Raw genomic sequence first — 23,381 nt, forward strand, 5'->3', positions numbered from 1 at the left:
TCAGGTCCAAAAGAATGTTTATTGCCATGTTTGCAGAGATGAAAGAAATCAACAGTTTAGACCACTTTCTTTAAAACTTCACATCAACGTCTATAAAACTGGATTTTATTTGTATTACTCTTTTTAAGGCACACAATTGTACAGTTCATTCTTCCTTTTCTGTTTTCTTAAAAATGTCTGCTGTCCTCTAGGCTAAATGTATGAATGTTCTTGAATGTATTTCCCAAAGTTCCTTTAGGATTATCATTTCATGCCATCATGTAAGTATGAAGTGAGTTCCCACAAGTTTTCTTTTTTATATCACCTGGTTTTTTCTAGAATCCAGTCTGCATATTCAGCCACTTTTGTATAAACACCTGGTAGTTCTGGGCGAGCACATCCTTCACCCCAGCTGGTAATGCCCACCAAATACCAAATTTCCTCATGTTTGCATGATAATGGCCCACCTGAGTCTCCCTGAATCATATAAGAAAAGGGTGAAAGGGATGGTTCCAGTTAGTATTTCTCTTTCAACGATGGGCCTGATAAATGAAAGCATTCTCATCAGGGACCAGAACCCAGGAGCCCTCCTCTTAGTCGAGTTCTACTTACGCTCCATATTGCTACAGTTGTAGCAGCATTAACTCTTTCCTGCCTGGATCACTGGGATTTCAACTTTTTTTAGATTCAAGGCAACCCTCCAAAACTTTTCAAACTTTAGCAACACCCACTTAAAAAAAGTATGTTACTATATTATGTATACTATAACATAAACATTGTGATTGTTATTAATTATGTTAACACTTGAGGAGACATTATATTCCCCCCACCATGCTACACACCTCCTGCAGAGCCAGATTAGGAAGCAGCTGTGCCAGGACATTTTCTCTTCCCACAGCCCTTCCTGGTCCAACCCTGAAAATTGTCTCCCAGAAACTGAGGCACGTAGAACAGATGGAACACTCTGGCCTGCCTCTATTTTCAGGAAGCCCATTGGAGCCAAACTGAGAAGCAGGAGAAAATCAGGCCTGTCTGCATTACATTATGCAAAACTGAGATGCATGGGACAGTTTTGCCTGGTGGCAGTGGCACAGTGGAAAGTCTACCAGACAGAACTGCCCCACAGGTTTCCATTTGGCATTCTGGATTTTTAAGCATGACCAGCACCCATCAGCTTGACTGTTCTTTAGTCCTGCACTCCCAAACTGATTATCTGATCAACAATTATTCATACTCTCACCTCTGGTTTGCACAGCATAGGCTTTTTAACATGCCTCCACATAATGCTATATACGATACTAATAAGTGGGGAAATTACATTTCAGAGGGGTTTCTTTATTATTGGAAAAACATAATTTTTGGTTCGCTTTTTTTTTTTTTTGTTTTTGGATTGGTGACATACTAAGGAGCTACTGCTTTACTCTTTTAATGGCTGACAATGGGTAAATGTGACTAATTTATATTCTCATTTGATATGCTCCCTATTTGTACTGTTCTTTTTTTATTTACCTGAAGTATTAGCATTTTTATAAGAGTACCAGTGCTGAGCTGCAGGAAAAAAATGTGATAGATCAATTCTACAAGAGATATGTGACTCTTGAATTGAAAAAGGAACTTTTCAGTGCCTACAGTTCCTTTCCATTCTACAGACAGTCATGCCATTTAATCATGGTAACTGCCTATAAATCACTTGGTGAGATAAAAATTAAAATAGGCCTCACAAGTTATCTGGGTGATCATTGCATCTCAGCATGGGAGTCACAGCTTGGGAACTGGGGAAAGAAGGTTCTAGTATGTAGGGAAGAAAGTACACACTGCCTTGATTTCTCTGAAGGGTTCTGCTGATGAGTTCACTGACTCAACAGACTCAGACCCTGTAGTGGAAGAGACTAGAGGTAATTCTGGAGATAATTTTCCTTCCTCGGGTCCAGTTTCCTGGAATCTTCCACTACTGAGCCCAAAAACATAACGTATTTTTGTCTGGATGTTATCTGAAAAAGATTCCATCTGGACTTCATTTTTTTACAATTTTGACAGATGGAAGTAGTAATTCAGCTAATAGTTATTTTTTAGTCATATATTCTTATTAAAATGTTGATAATACTTTTAAAGATGATGCAGAATGTATGATCATGTATTTATTACTCCTTTACCTTACAAGCATCCTTTCCACCTTCTTTATAGCCAGCACATATCACCTTGTTGTTTATTGTGTGCTCTTGATATCTTGACTGGCATTCTTCTTTTGATACTAGAGGAATATTAGCCTTCTGAAGAATATCTTTTATTGGACCTATAAGTAACAAAAGTACAAAATGAGTATCAAAATAAATACAGTAAGCTATAGAAATCCCAGTGTAGAGTTATTACAAAGACCTAGTACCATGCACCTAGATCCCACTCAATCTGAACTGTGGATCAGATTGTATTCATGGGAGAAATCAAAAGTAATTGTACAGCCAGACAAAGAGGCAATCACAGCAAGTCAAAGTTCAGTGCCCGCCCCTCTGGACAAGGGGAAAAAGGAGAAGTCTATCATATGCCATGTCTCACAAATGCCTCTGGTTATGCACCTGAGAATGTACTAGGTGCCCCTGTTACCATCAATGTGATCTCTACAGCCTCTGGCAGACATGAAAGTGCAGCTGCATTGGGATCTGATGCAGAATGTGACAGGAGGCTGTCCCGAGGCCGGTCCCTTCGTCAGCCCGCCCACCTGTCTAAGGCAGTCTGACTCGCCTCCCATGCCTGTTGGAATTAAATAGTTGTTTGTAGGTTAGAGGCTGCCCATTTTATTGCCCTGATGCCAAAAGTGAAATCCACAGCTCCAAACCTCACCTTCCACTGTGTCCCATGCCTCACAGATGGCATCTAGATCCACTATTACTCCCCTGGCTCCTTAGCTGGGCTACACTCAGCCTCTGGCCCAAACCTGGCCTTAGGCATCCTCAGACATACCTTGGCTATATGCCCCTGCAACATGGGCCTCCACTCTTCCCCCACTGGGGCCTCAACTCTTATCTACAATTAACAGCCAATGCTTCTAGGGAAGGTGAAAAACATAGTGACACCTGTAGCAAAAGTTAGGGGAAAATGTCCATCCCAGCCCCACATGGCAACCACGAAAGCCCAGAAGCATGGGGAAAACCAAGCACCATCCACTCACCACTATGTTATAGCCTGTGGACCAGAAACAACTCCATACATTACATATCCTAGCTAGAGGGTGAGAACTCCTCTTTCTATCATCCTGTCCCCTCTGTAAACTTTTCCCAGATCCTTTTATCCTTTTTCATAACCAAGCTGGCTTCTTTCTCCTGATGCTGAGCATTATCACTGAATATATTTGGTTATTGTATGAAACCTCCTTTTTTTATAAGAGATACTGGTAGAACCAAAGAATCTGAAGCAAAGAAGGGGTTATACTATTGTAGCTACATGTTAACCATAAGTATAGCAAAATGAATATCAGAATTGTCTTTAAAAACATCCTTCTAACCCTGCATTTAATCATATATACATAAATGTGAAACAGGAATGTTTAAATAAATCAAAGGAAGCACACATTTAAAACTAAAATAGGGGTATCAGACTCACACATTCATATCATATGTCCATCGCTTGCAGATATCACAAACCCAAATCTTTCTGCATACTGCTGTGAATACTTTTCATATCTGATTTTATACAAATGTGACCATTGTTGAAAAGAAAAATCTCCATTTTTGAGTTGTGCATAGGTAAAGAAAAATAAATAACCTAAGTGCTTGATTTTCAGTGAGTTCTCACATATACTATGTCCTGAAACCTATTTATTTAATATAATCACCACTCTCTATTGCCTGCAGAACATGCACTGAAGTCAAGTTTCACTCACTTTTGTAACAGCAGTAAGGTTTCTAGAAGAAATTGTCCAGTATAAATCTACAAGAACAGTTGTATTCATGCTGGGTTTTTGGTTGTAGCTGTGTTGGTCTAAGGATATAGGCAGGTAAGGCTCTTTGAGTAGATGTGATATATTTTATTAGGCCAACTGAGTAGTTAGAAAAAGGTTCTTGGCAAGCTTTCAAATGCAGACACCCTTCTTCAGGCATAGGGAGTCTCTGCTGGTCCTTGTAAATTATTTAATAATTTAAATAAATGACCAGCAGAGATTCCTTATGCCTGAAGAAGGGTGACTGAACTTGAAAGCTTGCCAAGAACCTTTTCCCAACAACTCAGTTGGTCTAATAAAAGATATACCCTCTACTCAAAGAACCTTGCCTGCCAGTTGTATTCATGCACACTCATTGTTGTTTGTTGTGTACTGGGTACAATGAGATCCACTGTCAATGTGTAGTCAGACACAATAACCATTCACAGGGACAAATTTTACCAAGCCAGATGATCTTTGCAAACATATGTTTCCATAGTTTAAATATTAGTCTGTACCTCTTTCTTGTGCATAACCCCATCCAATCACCCAACAGTAGGTATAAACTGTATTTGCTTCCTCTTTTGATGGCAAGCATATGGGCTGCTGAACATCTAAAATGCAATTTTAAATATTAGTTTGGCCAGAAGAAAGATCTTTAACCACAAGTTTCTTTGTATCCCTGTTGTATTTTTTCACCTGCATTCCATACTAACATTGCCCTATCCCTTAAGACAAGTAAAAGACATTACATTCCTGAACAAGGCAAACTGGGTGGGTCTTTCCTGAGGCGATTTATGTATATTTGAGTAAACTATTCAAGTTTCATGTACATCAGTAAAGATTAAGCACTAAATCATCCCCACACATTTTCAAAATAAATTCATTATAGTGTTTTACACACCAGTAAAGTTCATAGGTTTATCAAGTTTCATTAAAGCAATGTCATATCCAGTCTCTGCAATCACATACTGAGGGTGAATAACAATGTCTTGGACTCTGAAGAAACGTGTATCCTCATTTATTTCTGATTGTTTTAAAATGCCAGTATAAACACGCCAAATGTCGGGACTCTCATATCTACGGAAAAAAGAGAAACAAGAAGTTCTAGGTTCAAAAATTTACTGTAGTAAATAGCCTGTGTGCATATGCCAATGTTTTCTATTACCCCTGGGTGTGTTGTCAGAATGTCAGACTAAAAAGATATTCTTGTCCCTGTTTTGCTTTTTCTTTTCTCCTGTTTTCCTTCTCATTTGTATTCCCACCTTCCCATCAGCTTTCCCTCTTCTTAATGTTCCCATTTTCATTCCTTCTGATCCTTTTTCATATTTCTTTTACCTTTGCCTTCTGATTTTTCTCTATTCTGTCCTTTCCTTATTTTTGTCTCTGAGGGTTTCATCCAAGTACTACAAAAGTCAATGAGGTTATTTCCACTGACTTTCAGGAGCTACATTTTTTATTAGCTAAAATAGAATTGGAAATATAAATTGAAGTAATCATTTAATAGGAACACAAACCTGGCATTAAAAATTATAAAAAAATGTAAAAGAAAAAAGTTATTGTTTGGAGGCATAGATTCAACCTAAAAGGCCCTGTACTAATTACTTTTTCTGAGATTTTTTTTTCATTTCTTTTAATAGATTAGTGCAAACCCATAGACTTGCATCCTGCTTCTGTTAAACATCATGCATTTATTTAAAAATTTATTTATACACAAACTTACCTTCATAATGCAAAAACACTCATCTTAATTGATGTCTATTTATCTATGGTAAATTTGAAGTTTTAACATATGTCTTTGAAAAATAGAGAACTCTAAGAAATGTGTAGTTTGGAGAAAACTACTTGTCTTATGCTCACTATACCAATAGCTACACAGAATTTGAATTTTTTTCAATAAAATTAATCTTTGTGCCAAAAATTACCTGAGAAATTTCGATTGTATCATTTCAAAGTGCCTGAAAACAGGATATCAGAGGTGTCTTCTTATACCAGACACTAGCAGTTATATCACATATTGCAATGAAGTGATACAAAATACTGCATGGTGCCAATTTCCAGTGACTGTGACAATCTTAATTTCATGCCTTTAAAATCATACCATTTGTTTTCATTAAACTAATTTCTTCTACCCATTTATAAGAAGTACTCACCCATCAGTACAGTGGGCAGCTGTTAGAATCCACTGGTCACTAATGATTGAGCCTCCACAGAGATGTTTTTGAGTAGTGAGCTTGACTTGCAAGCTTACTTGCCATGGCCATTCACCAGGAGAAGAATCTGTCCCTCCAACAATTCTTACATTTTCTTTAGGCTGCTGCATACATGCTGTGGAAATAGATTTAAAAACTATATAGAGGGATCAATTTGCCCCAGCATTGAAAATGTATCCACTTCTGCCTAGTGCCTGTGGCTACCCACAGGCATGCAGGTATCCATAGGTACTAGGCAGCTATTACTATACCTTAGTGTTAGGGTAGCTTTACTTGCACTTGCTTGAGTGGTGAATTACAGTATTATTTGAACTTTTCTTTTATATTCAGCCTTATTTAATCATTGCTTAAGTTTTTGTATAGTCTTATTATTAAACTTTTCTTTTGCATATTGTATCTCCATTATCAGCTATAGCCTTGAGCTTGCTTTCAAAGAAGCTTATGTTCTACTGTTATCAGCGTAGGTGTGTAAAATGTAACAACTAAAATTAACTGAATTTAGCACTGATTGACTGAATCAGAGGGATGACATGATTGAATATGTTAATGAAGCATGATAAGAAGAGACCAATTGGACAGTGCCCAACTGCAGAGTCCTTGGAATTTCCAGTTTTGATGGACAGACCAAATTAAGATGTGTGCATGTGATGGGTTTTTTGGAACAAAGTATGCTGACAGAATAAAAATATGAACAGTATGATAATCACAGGAAAACCAATCAATGGTACCCAGAAATGAAGAGTGATCAGAGGAGTTAAGTTAAAGAAAAGCATAAAAGGGAGGCAACAAGGAAATGTGTGTCATTATCCAATAACATCTGGACTGAACAACAGCCAAAGGACTTCTGACAGATGACCACCCTCTATTTTCAGGAATGGTGACTAACCACCAGTCCCTGTGGTGGAGTAATATCTGGGATTGGGTGAAACCATTAGGCTAAGTGTTTTTCTCTCTCTGTCGATGGTCTAATTCTTTTGTTTTAAAATCATACATTTTACTTAGATTCAGATTCTGCTACCTTTATGCTAGCAAAATTGTACCTAACCCCATAAGCAGACTGATCATTGTCATTGGAACAGCTCTTGGAATAAAGAGCATTTGTGTGAGTAATTGTGGTATTCAGGTTTATGTACATTTAAGTCAATGGAGCACCGTACTATCAATAGATTTTCCTGACTAATTCTACACAACTTCATTACATGAAACCTTTTACTTACCAGCGTTAGGTTTTCTTTGACATAATCTTAATGAGTAGCCAGAGATCTTTCCTTTCTCATGCACTATGCTGTTTGGAGATCCATTTGAGGACATTCTTAAGTGACATTTGCATTTTCTGTAGATGAAGTTAATTTAAGGATTAAGTTGTAACGTTTATATAATGCTACATGTTTCCTTCAGGCAACCCTTAAGATGTTAATAAAATGATCTTACCCCTCTTGAGTGCATTCCTGAAGTGGAAAATAAGTAAAAAACTGGCAACGGACCATGTCTGTGCAAACCTGCTGACAAGCTTTGTGTCCCCTAACATAGGTAATGTTCAGTTCATCTCCCAAAAAGTTTGTATCACTATAAGTGCGGGAATGGCAGGCTGTAAGGCATTAATATTGCAAATATCAGTACAACACATTGTTACATACACTAGTGTTCCATTATTAGTTTCATACTTAAAAATAGATAAAATTCCTCATTAGAAACTGGGGAGGGGGTTATATTGTAATGCAATATTTACCAGGAAATGATCTTCTACAATTTAGGAGACTAAAGCCTGACATAGCATTTTCTCGTTGTACATATGTACTTGGCATACCACTTCTTGATGTCTTAAGAAGGCACAGGTTTCTAAAAACAAACAAACAAACAAGTAAATAGATGTATTAAAACATGATTAAAGCATTGAACATGTCACAAATCTGGCATAACAAACTAAATCACACCTAGTATATGTCAGACACTAAATTATACAATGTAACTGTAAGGAATTTAGAGATTATGTAAATTGGCATAGTGCTGGATTCTACTGGGTGACCCTCTGACCTGCTTTCATGAATATTTACTAAAACAGCCAAGATTCTAAGTATTGGGAAGCCAATCTTAGTTTTCCAACAAAAATAATTCCATATACTAAAACTTATGAAAATGTAAGATTCTGTTGCTCAATACCTAAGGTTGTGCATACTGTACATTTCCTGAAATAGCATCCAATTATGCTGTTAAAACCACAGGGGCAAAATGCACAAATAAGTGACCTTAGGTTGTGTATGACATCTTTTTATTTTCATTTCCAGAGATAAAAATAAAGGTGCATTTCCTTGCACCTTTAATTTGCCCAGAAAGTTTCAATGGCATGTAGTTATTTTTTAATTCCTCACTGCTAAAATATTAAAAGCAAAAGTTAAATTTAAACAACAAAGAAATAATGTAATTTTAAACATATTGTTCAGTTTTGTGTAAAGTACTTTCATGTAAATCATATCATAGTTCTGGGTCTCAAAACTCCATTTTGACACTTTTGTAGGGATTCAAATATCAGTTATTTAAAAGAGTAAGGCATTTGTTCCCTTTTGATGCACATTTCTGTTGTGAAATTTCATAGATGTCATAGACATTAGGGCTGGAAGGGACCTTTGGAAGATCTTCGACTCCAACCCCCTGCCCCAGGGGCAGAAATTCAGCTGGGGTCATAGGATGCCAGCAAGATAAGCATCCAAATTTCTCTTGAAGGTGTTCAATGTAGGTGCTTGAAACACCTCCGATGGCAGGCTGTTCCAGACCTTGGGGGCTCGGACAGTAAAGAAATTCTTCCTTATGTTCAGCCTGAAACGGTCTCGCAGTAGTTTATAACCATTCCGCCTTGTCATCCCTTGGGGCGCTCTGGCAAACAAACGTTCCCCCAGATACTGGTGGTCACCTCTGATAAACTTTTAGGTGGCCATCAGATCACCCCTGAGCCTGCGCTTTTCCAGACTAAGGAGCCCCATAGCTCTCAGCCTATCATTGTAAGGTCTGCTTTTCTGATCTCTGATCATGCACGTGGCTCTTCTCTGCACTCTCTCAAGCTTCTCCACATCCTTTTTTAATTGTGGGGCACAAAACCGGATGCAGTACTCCAGCTGCGGCCTCACCAAGGCCGAGTACAACAGGAGAATGATGTCCTGGGATTTGTTTGAGAAGCATCTATGGATGCAAACCAGCATTTTGCTCGCTTTACTAGCAAATTATACACACGGACAAAACATGCCAGAATCTGTACTTTGAGAATTACACTTCACTGAGAATTCCGATAACTATATCAAATTAACACCTTTTAATGTGTTGTTTAAAATTAACATAAGCATTTCTAATATTTGTAATTACTAGAAGATAAAAAATTAGTTGTCATATTCACCTTTGTGTTTCTACTTCCCAGTTACTTGTAAAAAATGTAAAGAACAGGCAATTTGGATGATAAGTACAAACAGTTCGACACACAAAAGTATCAGGAGTGAAAACATTCGTAATATTAGTTCCTGAAAATTCTTTATGTTGAAAAATGTCCAAACGACAATCTGTATAAAAAGAGAAAAAAAATATATCAAGGGTCCAGTGATTTTTTTTGATGGCAACAGAATATTTATATATATCCTTTTTCACAGTTGTCCTTTTTGTTCTATGCTTTTGAGAGATGTAAACAAGAAACCATTTTCATGAACATCTTTAAAAACAAATCTCACATTTAAAATTTTTGTGCCTCTTGATGAAACTTCAATTTATTTCCTGCAATACACAGAAAGTACGGGTGTGGTGGTTGAGTGGCCCCCTACAGGCATAAATTCAAACCCTGCTATGGACTTGTGCAAAAGGTCACTCCCAAGTAATCCATCTGTAAATGGGTACCTGAAAACTTGGTCTGGGAAGTCAAAGACAGCCAAGAGAGTAAGGCTAGTCCTATGTGTGCTAGCCCAATAGGCTGCAATGTTCAGAAGGACTTTTAACCTTTTGAATAGTCAGAAACCTTTTGAAATGTCAGGGAAATCTTTCCTACATCAGTATATGTGTGTATGCTTAAACTAACACTCAGAAATATTTCCCTTAACTGTTCCTGCTACATTTCTGGGAAGGAAACTTTTTTCCTTATTCACTTGTGCACTTTGATTTATTTTTCCTTTATTTTCTCTATCCAGTAGGTGTCATTATAGCTAAAGTCAATGCTGTTTAGTACTAAAGTGATGTTGCTGGTATTTTTTGCCTCAACAGTGTTTAAACTGCTTTCTAAAATCATTTCCAGAGATGATTCCTATCGTGGGACTGGGACAATCTGAAAAAGTAATGCAATACTAAAAAGACCAATAACAAACAGATTAACAAAAGCAACATGTGATTTAAAGACATTACTTGTGAACTAAGATAAGGCTGCATGGAGGCCGAAGAACAATATTACCAACATAAAAAAATAATCTCAGGTAACATGAGGAAGAGAAATAATCTAAACAAAAGTATAAAGCTGGATGTTTTAACTGAGAACAAGAAGGAATAATACCTTGAGTTCTGATCCTGCAGTTTAGAGCAGGAGTCAGCCACACTTTAGAGCAGAGCTGTTTTAATGGAGTTTAGCTCTGAGGATGAGCCACTTCCAACCCAGCCCGTGCTGTCACTGCTGTAGCTGCAGTCACCATTCCCCCTGTAATGCCACCACCGTGACTTTTTCCTGCTACTTAGCCACCATGCAAGCCCCAACAAAAAGCTCTGTCACAGAAGCCCCCCAGCTCTGCAGATTGAATCAAGTAGCTCCATAGGTCATAGGTTGATGGTTTAGAGAGTTTTGCCTTAGAGAACTCCAGGAACAACCTCAAAGAGGACATTAGATTTAGTCACAGGATGCCCACAGTACACAGAAAACTTGCCTTTAGATTACTCAAAGCCAGGGCCAGATCTAGGGGAGGTGTGTAAGGTGCAGTTGCACCCCCATTGGCCCAGGTGCAGATCTAGGGGAGGTGCAACCACTGATGGAAGTTGTAAAACCACAATGGGCCATCATAACTAAATATCGAACTACTATGTATTTTGGGGGGAAAAAGTGCTGTTTTCCCTTTACTTCCTGACTCTGCAAAAGGTCAAAGGCCAATTTGAGCATAATAGCCCATTTTTTACGCACAATCATTTTTAAGCTTGCATTGAATTTGATTGAAACAGCATCTTTTTTGAGTCCTGATATACTGCCTCTGATGGGATTTTCTCATTCAATGTTTCTATGTGTGATATAAATGTAAACTGCAATTTCATCAAAGTAAGTTTATGAGAGAACTCATTAGATCTTCAAACCACAAGACAGTTTTTGTATCACACAATGATAAAAGAGGAAAGTTAAAATGATTAAGAATACATTATTTGAATTTTAGTGCCAAAAACTATTAATGACACAACCACAAAAAAAAACCCAGAAAGATTTTATATTATTGCTTATTTACATGCTGCATATAATATTTATACACATTGAAACATATTGTATCATTGTGTTTCCTTTATATCTAAATTCAATTAATAGAGATTTAAATAGTTACCTGTTTGAGAAAGATGGCAGAGTTTTAATGAGAATCCAGATACAGCATTATTAAGTATTCTTATGCTTGCTGGAGTTCCCGTTTTGGTGTACTTCAAGAAGCACTTGTTACTGAATGACAAAAGTAAAAAAAAATTTTCAGTAAGAAACAGGCCAGATTCCTTCCTCCACAAAGTTGTCTTTACACCAGACAAGCTTAATTTTGACTCCACCTTGCCAGAAAGGGTCAGTGGATAATTCCCCCTGCACATAGCAGCTTTGTGCTGGCAAAGGCAGGTGAACCAAGTCCTGTACATGCCATATGTGCCACTAGTAGGGAATGGGGCAAGAACAGTGAGCAGTTTGCCCAGGCAAAGTTATCCAGGAACTGATCTCACTGAGCCCTGCCAGCTTCACATACCAAAAACTGTACAGCCACTAATTATGCAGTTTCTAATGTCTTAGTACATGATATCTTTCCACTCATTATCTGGATCTTCTTCCAACATATGGCACACATTAGTCTGTAAATATAAAATCCAATGGAAAATTGAGTGTTGGGGTACTTAATCAAATGTTCAGAAGTTATGGGGTACTTGGTACTTAGAAGGTTAAGAAACACTGTTTCAGAGCACCCACTAAAGCTGGACTCAACATTTTGAAGTAGCCCCATGAAAAAACAAAAGGGACAATAGACCTGATAGATTAAGAGCTAAAAACTGACAACCATGGGACAGGATTTTCTCTACATTCTAGTGAAGCTTAGCACTTTATATAATAGCGTTTTACAAACAGCAGTTAATCAACATAGTATTCCTTTGAGGTAAATAGTGATTTTTGTCATTGTTATTCTTCATCACTTGCTATATTACTACCATAAAAATGTCTGTTTGCAAATCGACACAACCAAGTATTACCATATACTGTTTGATAAATGAAAGCAATAAAATGTTATTATTAAACAAATTTCATGCAATTTTTCCAAATAAAGCACAACAAGAGAAGTGAAACAGAAAATCTGTGTTTATGGAATTGGGTAATTATTTCTTTCTTTATTAACATACTAACTAAGGAGACACTTGTGGTGGGCACTGAAACTATAGAGCTATAGAAAAAGAATAGAATGTTTGTTAAAATTGTCCATGAATAATCATCCTCATCACCATATCTATTGTCTTCGATATTGATTTGTTGTTAGTGCTATTATTGTTATTATTTAACAATACATCTATACATATTCCAGCAAAGACGTAATGGACTTTTAGAATTATGCCAAAGATTCAATAATAACTTTAAATCTCATGATTTTTTTTTTACCCTGGACTCTAATAATCATACTGAATAATGCTGAAGAAAAGATGGGGGGAGAGGGAGGTGTGTGCTCTGTGCAAATGTCTGGATCCATTCATACAGAGAGTGAAGCAGGAACAAGTACACAGTTTTCTTAATTCCCTTTTCTATTATATACTTTAAAATAACCTAATAATGAAATATTTTAACATAAAAGTATCTGTTTCTAACAATAACAGTGCCAAGGTATGGTTCTAATCTTGCGCTTTTCATTCATAGATTTCTAGGAACTTCACAAGGAATTCCTTTATCCTATTTTACAGATGGGCAAAATATGAGCTGCAACTCCTGTTTAACTCCAGTATGACAGCTAGTTTCAGTTGAATTCTTTACATCCTCACTGTGTTTTAGACTTTCCAGCACTATAACACAAAAAATTGTCTTTCTACCAAAAGATAAATCCAAGTCAAACTACTATAGCCTTTTTCATGCCAGTACCTCTAGATTTGAATATAACACAAAAAGATAACTGAGATTAAAATCTACATTTCACATAGAACAATACAATGTGAAAAATATCTCTTTAAATAATTTCCCTTTTCTATAATTTTGCTTATGAATTACTGTATTACTAACTGTGCTGCTATCCAGTAAGGAGGATCAAAACTTACCGAAAACCTGCACTGTGAAATGCTCCTGTGGCATATGTAAAAAATTGACAGTGGTGGTCATTGGTGCATCTTTTTTGACACTCTTGATAGCTATATTCAGTAGTAATATTATAATTTATCCCTTGCATATCCAGTCCTGTATGGACGTCCCTGCTGCAACCTGGTAGGGAAAAAGAGGGAAAAAAAGAGCATGCTGAAACATTCTTGTTTTGGAAGTTCCAGAAGTAACCTGGCAGACTAGCCAGATTCTGCATCCCTCCCTCACTTTCAGTAGTGCCTTATTTTGTATATAGGTCCATTAAGAAAATTGAAACTACAGAGTAAGGTGTTATGTGATACGAGTCAGAATGGTAGAACCTGGCTCTAAAGAAGCATCTCTATCATTTCAAGACAAGGGAGTGGAAGAGTGTGAGAGCCCTGAGTCACCTTGATGAGGTGTCAGCCCTGTAGTTTTTCAGAGTAATGGCTACAGCAAACAGCAAATGCTACCCTACGATGCAGTAACCTAGTCCTGTTAGAGTCACAGGATTTATTTATATGCATCACAAGAAATAATTTGGACCAAAGAGTTTGAAATAAATACTTTCCCCAAAGTAGGTTTATTTTTTCCTATTGAACACCCAGGTTGTGTTCATCTAACGTGTTTCTCAGCCAGCCATAGCTGTTCCTTTATCATGAATGCATAGGGCCATATTTAGATTCTGGCTGCTTTAATCAGATACTAATTAAAGTGAATAACATGAAAAGTAACCACAAAATAAGAACTAGTAGGCTGGCTGGAGACCATTACAACTATGAATATGAGTTAAATAATTCCAACAACAGCTTTATAAAAACAGTGAATACTCTGAGAGTTGCAAGAGGGAAGGTGGTGAATACTGAATATGTTGCTTGTCTTTTTACCTAGTGGTTTATACTAGGATATCATTAATATGACATTAAGAAGTAATTCTCCAATAAATATGATTTGTAATGCTCATATCTATCAGGCTGTTCAATTCAATATAACAGGTGTTTTTATAAAAGAAGAAGAGATACAATAAATGCACTCTCATATATATGCCAAATGTATTGTACTTAAATTGACATCTTGATGATGTAACCAACTAATTTTAGTGATGCCTTTAAAATACCTATCCACTGACTAGTCTGAAATATAGTACACTGATACTGAAAGCTTTTATATATATTTAAAGGGATTCATATATCTTACCACTAATTTTGTCGTGGCATTGTTTTAAGGAATGTCCAGAAATTGCACCATCCATGTGCACCTTTGGCAATATTTCGGTCTTACTGTCTTTCAAGTAGCAGGTAAACCTATGTTCAAAAGTTAGCAGTACACAGTTAACATTAGCACCAAAAGCCCAAGCTCATGAGAAAACAGATCGTTTGTAGTTATATTTTCAAGCATAAAGGGCAAAACATGCTTTCAGAGCCAAAACCTCAGCTTCCTTTACACTATTGAAGTGGTGCAAGAATTACAACTGGCTTATAGCAGCAATTAGAGTTTCATAGCATAGACTTTCTGACACTTTTCCAGGAGAGAAGGTGTTCTTGGATAAGGCAATGTAGGCTTAATGCAGTTCCACAGCACTGAAATGCCTAACTAAAGATGTGTCTTGGGAATAAATTGTGCTTTGTGAATAATAGAGTTCACATTGTGCCAACCATCCAGCCCCAGAAACTGGCACAAGAAGCAAGGGGGAGTTCCCACGTTCATACAGAAAATCATAGGGGTTAGGGTCATGAGTCAACAGGCCAAAGGGAGGGAACAGGTAAAAGGTAAAGAAACATCAACACTGTGGTAACATACACACAGCACCTTAATCTCTAACCCCTCCCTATACCTCTGGATATACCCTTTACTCCCTAGAGCTCAAATAGCAGCCTGCAGCTACCCCCAGGTATAAGTCCAGCTCCTTCAGTCCACAGTCCTGGATGACCGAGCCAGCAAGACCTCCAGCTCCACTGTGCACTCCTCTACATAGGGCGGATCAGGTTCCATGTGCACACTGCTCTCTTGCCCTTACTGCAGCCGAGAGCTTCCTCTTTTTTCCCTTGCCCCCCATCCCCTGGGGTTTTCAGAGAGTTGAAGTCCACATTAACAGTCAGCAGAGCTCTGCAGACTGCTCCCTGGCTCCACCTGCTGTTACCCACATTACATTCACGTACAACTGAAGCGGTTCAGAACCATACCACCTCCATGGGAGTTCCACGAGGTCTTTTGCCCTCTGAGAGGAAAGAATACTCTCAAGGCTCAGTAGTTTTGAGGGTACAGTTCTGGCCACAATCCTTTCTGGTATGGTTAGTATCACTTCCCAAAGAGTGAGGGAGAGGGTGGATGGGATGGGTTAGATGTGGAAAGGAAGTGAAAAGCAGAAAATGTATGAATTAAAATGAACAATCCCTTAAGGACACATGGTAGAGCTGAAGGCATCTGGGTTTCATTTCTCCAAACTAGGCAAGGGACTCTTAGCTTTCCAAAGTTTAAGAAATGTAGCTTCATAAATTTCTAAGGAAATGTAAAACTGTGGTAAGAGCTTCTGACAAAGTAAGTTGTCACATGCTCATATTCTTCTGAACCAGTTAGTCTCTAAGCTGCCATTCTACCCTACCTTCTGCCTGGGGAAACCAGGGTAATACATTATATTTTTTCTGAGACGCTGCATGGATGGAGCAATGCTGACTGCCTAATGGACATTACACATCATGTGAAACTTAGCTTTTGAAGACATTACCTTTTTGTAGGGTCTTGAATTCCAGTTGGTGGCAGGTAAGTGAACAACAGACATGTCGGATGGTAAGTACACACAATTTGACAGTAATTGACATTTGGTGTAAAAACTGTCATTACATCGCCTCCTTGGAAGTATGTGTTTTCATAGATCTGAGTCATGCATTCTGACATGGAATAATGAAAGGTATTAGCTTGTGTTATGTCAGGTACTGACTCTCACAGACAAGGAGCTAACCAAAAAAAGGATATAAGGCAGGACTCCACCTCACTAAAATCCTGCTGTCTCCTTATTGCTGCACAGCCTCTCCTCGAGCTCTCTCCCACCTTAAGCTGTGCTCTCTGCCTTCCCAAACCTAGCGTAAAGTTCCTGTGCAGCATATTGTTTCACAGCAGGTAGGCCTGGCTGGCAAGGCAGAGTCTGAAGTTTTTAAAGGGAGGATGCTACTGCCTTCCATACTGCAGATGGAGAACTGCTGAGAGGAAAGGAAGAAAATTCTGGCATGCAAAGGTCAAGTTGGATTTCAAGAATGGGAGAGACATCTTTTGAGAGATCTTAGTGTGGAAAAACATCAGAAGGAATATGTGGATGGAAGAAAATACGAAGTGTAAGAGAGAAAGAAATACAGACAGAGATAGAGAGCGAGTAAAGCTGTAGGCTGCATCCACACAAGCATTGATGTTTGGTTCCCCGGGGACAACTAGCAGTAGCACACCGTGTTGCCGCCAGTTGTCCCTGGAGAATGCCTGTGCCATGTGCCTTCTGGCATGCAGCAAATTACCCTGGGTGTGGTAGGGTAGATTGGGGCCAGCACTGGGCTGGCCACAGCAACCTTACCTGGGGTCCTCCTGGGGCTGCAGCAGTGGCGATCCTGCCACTCAGAACCTGGCCAGCAGCCAGAGTGTGGCTCTGGCTGGCCAGGCTCTGGTTTTGTGCACCACTTCCCTTTTTTTTCTTCACAGGTATTTTTTTACCCCTGGATATTCCACCCCCTCCCCCCGGGATGCTCCCTTGAAGTCCAGAGAACAGCTGAATGTGCAGTATGTGGTGCTAAAGACATAGAGCTTCTGAAACATGTTGAGGCTTGAGATCTGCTGGATCTCAAAGGACAGGGAGTTCCAGAACTTAGGAGCAACTGCTGAAGATCTTCCATGTATTTTTGCCAAGTGGAATTGATGCATTGATGGAACTTGCCTGTGATTGCTTTCCATTGACCTTAGGGATCATGGTGGGGTATAAGGGAGAAGGCAGGCTGTGGGCATATCTAAAAGTTCATTAATATGCCTTTGTTACTGGGCGCTAAGTTTAGTACCTCTAATATGAGGTACTAGATAAAGGCGCTAGATAAAGGCTCATTAACTGTGATGTTTAATGCACAGTAGAGTAATTCTACTGTGCATTAGCACAGTTTTTGCCATGACACTAATGCGCAGTAGAAAAATCCACTTTACACTGAGGTATCGTATATAGATGTGCCCTGTGTTCCTGGCACCCTACTTGCCTTGCTCCAGGTCAATATCTTTAAGCATATTGCACAGCTCCAGGATGGGAACTTCCTAAACCAGAGCACTGGAGGTGCATCTGCACAACTACACATTAGTCTGTGGATAGGCACAATGCTTATTACTTGCCAGGAGTACTTTGCACATGTGACTACCCTGTTTCTAGTTTAGGAAGCAGCCGACACAGCACTGCAGCATGCCTAAGCTCACAATTCTGGAGCAGGGTAATTTTATTTTGAAAACACATCCTCAGATAGCGGGAAACTGCATTGTTTCATTGGACCCAAACCTCTGATAAATCTTCTATATCCTCTTATTCCACCCAGGATCTAGCTCTACCTCCTTCACAAGGACAAATACTCTATAAATGGAGAATTAAATGCTAATCAAGGGGATACAGAAAGAGCAAACTTTTAGAAATAGCAGAATGCATCAGGACTTGTGCAGGTGCACAACTTCAAGCACATCTGTAATCTCCTGTATCAAATTAACTGCATCTATGAAGAGAATAAAGGCTTCTAAGTGGCAATGTGTTCATGTTTTAAAGTTAAAAGAACCAACGTTAAGACATATTTAAGGGCTGTCCAGGTTTAGGAGTTCATTGATTATGCTGCTCAGTGTCGTAGCAAGGTGTGGGGGCAAGCAAGGTGTGGAGACAAGCAAGGTGACCGCCCCAAGTGCCCAAACAAGGGGCTTAAACAGGCGCTACCCAGTTGGGGCAGAACAGATGGAGCTGCAAATGGCTCATTTGGGGGGCCATGGGGATGGGGGGAGGGTGGCTCCCACTGCTGTGTGTACTCCCAGGCAAGCATGGGGGGCGTATGCCCCCTAGATCTGTGCATGGGACGAGGGCAGGCTGCTGCTGCAGGCTTTGTCCCAGGAACCAAGCTTCCTTGACTTGGCACTGATGCTGCTTATTTTGCCCTCTAAAATGGTGAGAAGTATGGCTATTTATACATTGGTAGATGTAAAGGGTTCTTCTTACTTAGAAGAATGAAATGGACTAGAGGAATTTTTTTATTTTATATCAACTGGGAGGAAATTCCAGTGAAATGTTCTGCTTTCATTGTTTGCTCACTTATTTGATAGTATACACACTAGACAGTTTCTAATAATTATATTTTGCATTAACTTTGCATTCATTTTACAAAAAAATGGTTTATTTGCAAGTTTTTTACAATATGTTGAAAAAAAGAAGTGCACCTTATTATTTATGAAAGAGAAGCACTTGTGACTGTTATGCATGTTATTTACCTGTACTAATTTTCTCTAAGATAGAGATATTTATTAACATCACTAGCACTTTCCTTAACTTTGTCACAAAAACAAATATTATTTTCTCTGACATGAAACATTTAATAAGATATATGAAATGAGAGCCATGCAAAATTCTTATGAATTAGATATTCCAAAGATTATTTACCTCCATACAGATAGTTTGAAAACTAGTTTTCTGCCTCAAGAATTCTAAATTAGTAGCGCACATTGATTCCATGGCCTTTAGAGAAAGGTAAGGCTTCTGTGTTATCAACCTTGCTCTCTGAATAATGCATATATTAAAAAAATGTATATTAATCCATCAATCTCTTCTTGTTAAACTATGTTTTATCCAATTGCATTTTGTGTGAGAAGACTTAGTACGTTAAAAAACATAAAACAGCCTTAGGTATTTAGCCTAACTTACTGGCACAGAGGACATCATGGACATATGGTGGACTGTTTGCAAATTGGTTTTGCAAATCCAACAAAGTAAATCATTAACACATGCTGACATTGAAATATGTACACAGTGGTTTTACTTTCCCGTGATGACTAATGTTTAGTTTTTTAACATAATTCTACAGAACCATAACTGACACTTTCAGAGTTATTCACATTTCTAATGATAGACTTTTCAATTTAATAATATGCAACTGTTATAAGTTTGCTTCTGATGGCCTAAACCATTTTCTCGAACATTTCCTAACTTAACAGTTGCACACAAATGCAGTGTGGAAATAAGACCAAGACTTTTTAAAAGCAAATTGCTGGTGTCAATGCTGAGTTTTTCTTCTTCACTATGGCTATGTAGTACCTATGGGTGCTATACGTAAGCTGTTCCAATGCCCTGGAATTTCAGCACGTAAGAGCAGACTTGATTAAATCGAGTCCACTGGAATATGGCAATTTGTGCACTCCAGCAGCCTCCCACATCTCATGAATCAGCATCCCCATGCTTCAAAATTACGGCAGGGGCATTTTATCTAAAGCTCATTGAATGAGCTTTAGATAAAATACACAAGACGCTCTGGGCACTTTAATTAGAGCGTTCCAAGAGCTGCTCTAATTAGAGTGCCTCCCACCCACCCTCAGAGCTCGTGTATAAATGCCCTATGTTGCTATTCTCCATTGTAGAATAAGGACAGAGGGAAAGAGTCATGACCGGAGTTTACTTGCAGTCTGCTGCCATATTCACACTTTATTGTAATTTGTGCTTAATGACAATCTTTAGGTTGCTCTAACTTACCAAGGGTGATTGACTAAGGAGAATGGAAGCATAAAAGTAGGTTATAGGCAAACTAACAAGAAATGGACTCTGCATCCACAGCTGTAGCTGACAATCTTGTGTTTGATTCTTAAAAACTCATGCTAGTTTCATAATAATGGTGTTACACTAGACATACACATAACCTAAACCAGTGCAAAAGAACAGAAAAGAACCAGGCCCAGGGCTCAAGACCAGTGTTTCTATTAAAATTAGTAGACTTATCATGCAGTAGGCTATTATTCAGTGGGCACATCTACACATGCAATCAGTGCACCTCAATAAACTCTGGCACAGTTTGTACCAAAGTCAGCTATTCCCAGGCTCAGCATTTTCACATGTGCCTGGGACCCCAACAGTTTAAGCCAAGGCAGAGCAGCCCCAGGGTGGCAGCAGGCTCAGGGGGTAAGTCCCAGGTTCTGACTGGTGGCATTGGACAGCAGAGGAACTGGCTGGGACACAAGAGTGCTCAAAGTGTGAAGCCATGTGACTGACCTCCCAAGCCTGCTGCCAGCCCAGGGCTGCTCCGCCTCAGCTCAAACTGCCATGATCCCAGTCACCATTCATACATGCTTTCTGTGCCGTAAATGACTTGGCTTTAAGATACTACTGTCCCTGACAGTACTACTTTATGCCAGAGTTAATTAATTTAATGTACCCTAGTGCCGGCACACGTGTAGACAGTGACACTTTACTATGGAGCTAATTAGTCAACTCTGCAGTAAAGCACATGTGTAAATGAACCCAGTGTGCCTACGGTATCAGAATCTGTCTCTCAGTTCATATATTGCCACATTTAGGCTATCATAAATATCATCTCCTTTAATTGTACAAGATATTTATTACTAGAGTTGCCGTATTTTCGATTTCAAAAAAGACATGGGGGGCAACATGGTTGGGGGAAGTGAATGATATGCCTGTGCCCTACTTCAGCCTCTCAGTCCCAAGCCACAGTCCCCTCAAGCCTGCTGCTTCTCCTCACTCCCGATGCACAATACCCTGCCCCCAAACCATGCTGGTGCCCCTTACTCCCAACCTGTAGCCCCCACCATCCCTGCTGATCCCCCCCACTCCTGACCCACTGCCCCCTCATCCCCCCAGCCCTGCAGCATCTCTTGGCGAGCAACGGCACCAGCCCTGGTGTCACCGGCCTGGCCACGCAGGTCCCCAGTACCCCTGAAGGGCCCTCCCACCTCCTTCCCCACCAGAGGGGCAGGAAAAACTCAGACATATGCTAACCCTATTTATTACTCTGTGTATACAGTATAGAAAATATACATAAACTTACCACTGTAAACTGAAGCGATTAAGAAAACGAAATTAAAGGTCTGATAAATCCAAACCATCCTAAAAAATGAATACATGAAAGTTTCCTTTAGGACATGTTTAATAAATTTGGTACAATTAGTCACAAAGAAAAGTACAGATGCATCATTGGGCAATTTACATATGATTTCTCTGTCATAGAGCCCATTAATTACATGTACAGGTATACAAAACAGTTGAAAACCTAGAGGTTCCAGACATACAGTATCATTCATTAACAGACGGTTTATCCTGTACTCGTGACTGCAAAGCTGATTTTAACTCACAAATACTAAGAAAATTCTTCTCTAACATCCAGTAGAGTTATTCTCAATTTATGCTTCATTAAACTGTCAAATCTGGATCAATTCTAAACTTCAATATTTTCAAAGTCACTATCTCCCACTAGAAATGTATTTCCTATATAAAATTTGTCTATCTAATAAAGTATGCAATCCCAGCTTTACTAATAAAATACACATACAAAATAGGTTTTAATTTTGTCACTTCTAAAAAAAAGTTTTGCTGCAAGTTTTAGGAGTATCCAAGGAATGTTTACATTAACTGCATAATGCAGTCTGTAAAGAGATTGGACATTGCATACTAAAAGCATCTGATTTGATAGCTATTAAAATATTGAAACTTACCTGAAAGTACAATAACCAAGCTTGTGTGACTAATTCTGCCTAGGTACAGTCTGCACTAAACAATATAAAGCCCCCCTCAAATTGTGTTAAATGTGACTGCCTGCAATGCTTGCTTCACTTTAATATTTACTTTCAGTGGGTCTTCACTCTATCAATATTTGTTTCTGTTCTCAGCTGGCATAAATCTGTAGAAGCCAGTAGGAATGAACTTCTGTGGGACAGAACATGGCTCATGAGACAAATTGCTGAGTGAATTAAAACAGAATAATCCAAATATGAGGGTTATAGGACAAAAAATGACTAAATACTTTGGGGAGGTGCTTAACTCCTATAGCTCGAACAAAGTCAGTAGAACTAAGCTGATAGACAGCTGGATGAGATCTAGAACATTCATTTCAGGCATTTCCAAATTCTCAAAATCTCCTGAATTTGGCTTGTCAAGGTTATATAAGATATATAGTCATTAGGAGACTCAAAACTTCTAAAATTCTGATTTACAGTTTGATTCAGGACAGAACTAGATTTTGAAATCCCCAAATTTTTCACTGAATACAAATTCTGCTTTCAGCCAGTTCTACTCAAAAGACCACCTCAGTATCCTTCACAAAAAAACAACTGAACTAGAGCACAAAACATATGAGATGTCAGTCAGCTGAACATCTCATAGAGCAATATAAATACTACTCTCATAAAATGTGATGTAAGATGCCAGGATAGTGGTAAGCAAGGATTAAGATGTTTAAATGTCAATATAACTTTTCAAATCTTGCCATCTGAATGGGGGTGGTATGACTGTATCATGAGCGTTGCTTTGAGTATTTTAAGAAGACCTAGCGTGGTGGTTCTCAACCTTTTTAGACCCAACACACCCTTGGAAAGACTTGAGGTACTCCTGGATAGACTCAATGCACCCGTCAGAAAAAGCCAGCTTGTAGCTTTCACTCTTTTTTGGCTGCATAGTAAAAGTAGATTTCTGATGCAAATAACTTGGAAAGATCATAACTCTGGATTTCTATTTCAAATTTCTGGGTTTATCTAGTGAATCTGATAAACCTAACAGCGCTAACATCATGACACCCCATGG

The 23,381-nt window shown here is 38.7% G+C and overlaps 1 protein-coding gene across 3 annotated transcripts; it reads right to left on the reverse strand.

Moving 5' to 3' along the window:
* On the reverse strand, positions 1-23,381 carry KLKB1 (kallikrein B1). Of its 3 annotated transcripts, none has more exons than XM_019525978.1 (15): positions 22,298-23,381; positions 21,634-21,692; positions 16,323-16,485; positions 14,795-14,901; positions 13,582-13,741; positions 11,643-11,752; positions 9,491-9,650; positions 7,835-7,944; positions 7,537-7,693; positions 7,323-7,438; positions 6,046-6,220; positions 4,797-4,972; positions 4,411-4,506; positions 2,133-2,272; positions 1-456 (listed from the first exon to the last, which is right to left on the reverse strand). In XM_019525978.1, the coding sequence occupies exons 2-15, from the start codon at positions 21,689-21,691 to the stop codon at positions 301-303; spliced, it is 1,884 nt and encodes a 627-aa protein (XP_019381523.1). In that variant the 5' UTR covers position 21,692; positions 22,298-23,381; the 3' UTR covers positions 1-300. The 3 variants fall into 3 exon arrangements, with proteins under 3 accessions (XP_019381523.1, XP_019381522.1, XP_019381524.1); XM_019525977.1 differs by having other exon boundaries at positions 6,046-6,241; XM_019525979.1 differs by lacking the exons at positions 21,634-21,692; positions 22,298-23,381 and adding an exon at positions 19,245-19,361 and having other exon boundaries at positions 6,046-6,241.

This window comes from Gavialis gangeticus, unplaced genomic scaffold, assembly GCF_001723915.1.
Source record: "Gavialis gangeticus isolate Ggan-Ray unplaced genomic scaffold, GavGan_comp1, whole genome shotgun sequence".
Lineage (NCBI taxonomy): Eukaryota > Metazoa > Chordata > Crocodylia > Gavialidae > Gavialis > Gavialis gangeticus.

Excerpts from the sequence above, each read along its gene's own strand:
- KLKB1 (XM_019525977.1), bottom strand. The coding sequence starts at position 21,691 with ATGGTTTGGATTTATCAGACCTTTAATTTCGTTTTCTTAATCGCTTCA. Across the intron at positions 7,945-9,490 it reads TGGGAAGTAGAAACACAAAG|AAACCTGTGCCTTCTTAAGA; the intron begins GTGAATATGACA and ends GTTTGTTTTTAG. Across the intron at positions 7,694-7,834 it reads TTGTAGAAGATCATTTCCTG|CCTGCCATTCCCGCACTTAT; the intron begins GTAAATATTGCA and ends AATGCCTTACAG.